Source organism: Geospiza fortis, unplaced genomic scaffold (genome assembly GCF_000277835.1).
Source record: "Geospiza fortis unplaced genomic scaffold, GeoFor_1.0 scaffold538, whole genome shotgun sequence".
NCBI lineage: Eukaryota > Metazoa > Chordata > Aves > Passeriformes > Thraupidae > Geospiza > Geospiza fortis.
The window spans coordinates 3,347,720-3,350,149 of NW_005054368.1; the positions used below are offsets into that span (position 1 = coordinate 3,347,720).

The 2,430-nt window shown below is 51.5% G+C and overlaps 1 protein-coding gene across 3 annotated transcripts in view; it reads right to left on the reverse strand.

Moving 5' to 3' along the window:
• Nucleotides 1-2,155: 2,155 nt before the first annotated feature.
• LOC102037670 (transient receptor potential cation channel subfamily V member 2) overlaps nucleotides 2,156-2,430 on the reverse strand; it is a 13,381-nt gene continuing 13,106 nt past the window's right edge. For all 3 annotated transcript variants that reach the window (XM_005424485.3, XM_031059801.1, XM_031059800.1), the window contains one exon: nucleotides 2,156-2,411. In XM_005424485.3, coding sequence (XP_005424542.1) covers nucleotides 2,284-2,411 — 128 coding nt within the window. In that variant the 3' untranslated portion in view covers nucleotides 2,156-2,283. The remainder of the gene's footprint in view (nucleotides 2,412-2,430) is intronic.

A 2,430-nucleotide genomic window follows, 5' to 3' on the forward strand; every position in this document is an offset into this window, starting at 1 on the left:
GCAAGGAGCAGGCAGAGTGTGCTGGGGTAAACGAGGGGTTTGGATGCCCTGGGGTTCATCTCTGACCTGTCAGGAGCTGAGGAACTCTGACCAAAGCACATCCAGAGGGTTTGGGCAGCCCTGGAGCTGCACTGGGAGCTGCTGGTGCCTTCCCATGGCAGGGCTGGGCCCCCAGAGCCTCTGTGCTTCAGACAGAGGAGGGAAACTGCAGCTGCACCTCCACTGCCACTTGTGAGAGGTTTTATTGTTTAGTCAGAGCCCTGCAAAACCTCCCCCTGTGCACAGGAAAGTTCTCAGTGGGGTTTACCTGTCAGGGGGAGAGGGAGAGGACAGCTCACCTGTTGAGGAGTTCTTGTGTAAATGACTGAAGGGTTTCCTGACAAAACATCTGTTAAGAGTGAACCCCAAAATCCTCTGGGGCCTCTGAACCACCGTCCATGAGAGTGCAGGGCTGGGGTGGGACTGGGAAGCTCTGGGGATGCCAAAGCCCTGCCTCACAGCAGAACATTCCTGGTGCAGATCAAAAGACAAATGAGCACTGCCAAGCTTAAAAAGAGAAGCAGGTCCAAGGAAGGGCTGAAGAGGAAGGTGATGCTGAAAGCTGTCAGTGCCCACAGCCTCCCCAAACGACCAGCAAGGTTATTTATTGAGAGCCCAGCCAGGGATGGCAGATCGGATCCTGCCTTTCTTTACAATCTCCAAGTGTCCCTGCCACAGCAAAGCACCAAGCACAGCAATAGATTTATCATGGGCCAGATGAGCACCTTGCCAGATCTTGGGAACACTTAGGACAAAGCCATAGATGGGAAAAGCAGCTGAAGGCTTCACAAAGCAAGAAAACAACAGAAGGTGGAGCAAGAAAAGTCAGTTCCCACTCAGAGTCCCAGAGCAGTGAGGCTGGAGGGGGAATTGCCCAGCACAGGGGGAAGAACCCATTGAAGTGCAGGGAATAAATTTTAAAACAAAATTTTGCTGCCTGCCACGTGCATGCAGTGAGGATTAAGGCGATGGTGTCCAAAAGGAAAACCTCCAAGGCTCACTCCGAGTGGAATTGAGACATCTCAGGTTGCATGGCTTATCTCACTGAAGGGAAGGTGAGAGAAACCTTTCCTGGGATTCTCACCAACCTTCCCCTGGACTGGGAAGGTGCATCCAGGGCAGCACCAGCTGCTCCAGGCTCGGATGTGGCTGCACAAACTGACATGGAGCTGTGGAAAACAAGAGTTAACTCCCACAGCAGTAATCAGGAGTCTGATAAGAACCTGCAGTCCACACTGATAACACCTTCTCTCCCTTGCTGAGAAAGGCAAAGCTCTAAAAGTGCATCCAAAAATGAACATTTTCAATGAAGTACACTTGCTGTATTTTTTACAGAAATTTTACATGTTATTACTGTTGAATAGAGTGAAAAGTGAGACAGCTCATTTTTATCTCTTTTCCCACAGAGTTTGCAGCAGGCTGCAAGTCACAAGAAGGAACAAGGTCCTTGCAGACATTTGCAGCAAGACAGGATGCCCATCATGAGTAACAGGAAGCAAAAACCACACACAGAGTGTTGGCCCATCAGTCTCTCAGGGGCCACGAGCAGGATTCTGCTGCTGTTTATTACAGAGACAAAGCAACCCATGAAAAACACAAGTCCCCAGAAATCCACCAGTGAAGTTTCAGGTCCAGGAAATCCCACACCACTTCCACAATCCACTTCACTTTTCTTTTAGGCAAAGAATTTCATTCCGTAAGTGTGAAATGGGGATCCTGGCGTGGATTAACCACAGAGCCCTGCAGGTGCTGCACAGGGTGAGGGTTTGTCCACTCACATCTCACACCAGCACGGAGACAACTCCACCCTCAGCAGCTTTTAGGGCTCTACAACACTCTTTATTCCAAAGCACTGCAGTGCAGTCCCTTGTGACAGGAGAACAGGCTGGGCCATCCTCAGCCAGGTGATTCCTTGGGCATTATCCATGAGCATCATCCATGGCATTATCCACATTATCCATCAGCATTGTCCCTGCACAGCTCAGAGAGCTCTGCCTCCCCCACTGCCCCAGGAGCTCTGGGATCTTTAGGAATAATAAAAAGAAAGTATCAGGCAGAGAAAAGCCAAGTAAAAACAGTTTCTTCAGAGGAAATGAATCATTAAAGTGCATGACAACACTCAAAGCCACAGGCTGAGCCACAGTCCTCCACGAAATGCACTTTGCTGCTGACAGTGCCCCCAGCTCTTGCAGCTGCTGGGGAAGAGCAGCTCCTCCGCAGTTGGAGGCAGGTTCAGAGGGGCTGTCAGAGCTCTCTGGGCTGTCTGTGCAGAGGAACCATCTCGGTGCCAGGTGCCTGGGGCGACAGCAGGGCCAGCTCCTCCGGGGCAGCTGCTCGGGGTGGTTTCTGGGCTGGTCTCCAGGCGCTGGTGTCTGCAGCAGGGACACAGAG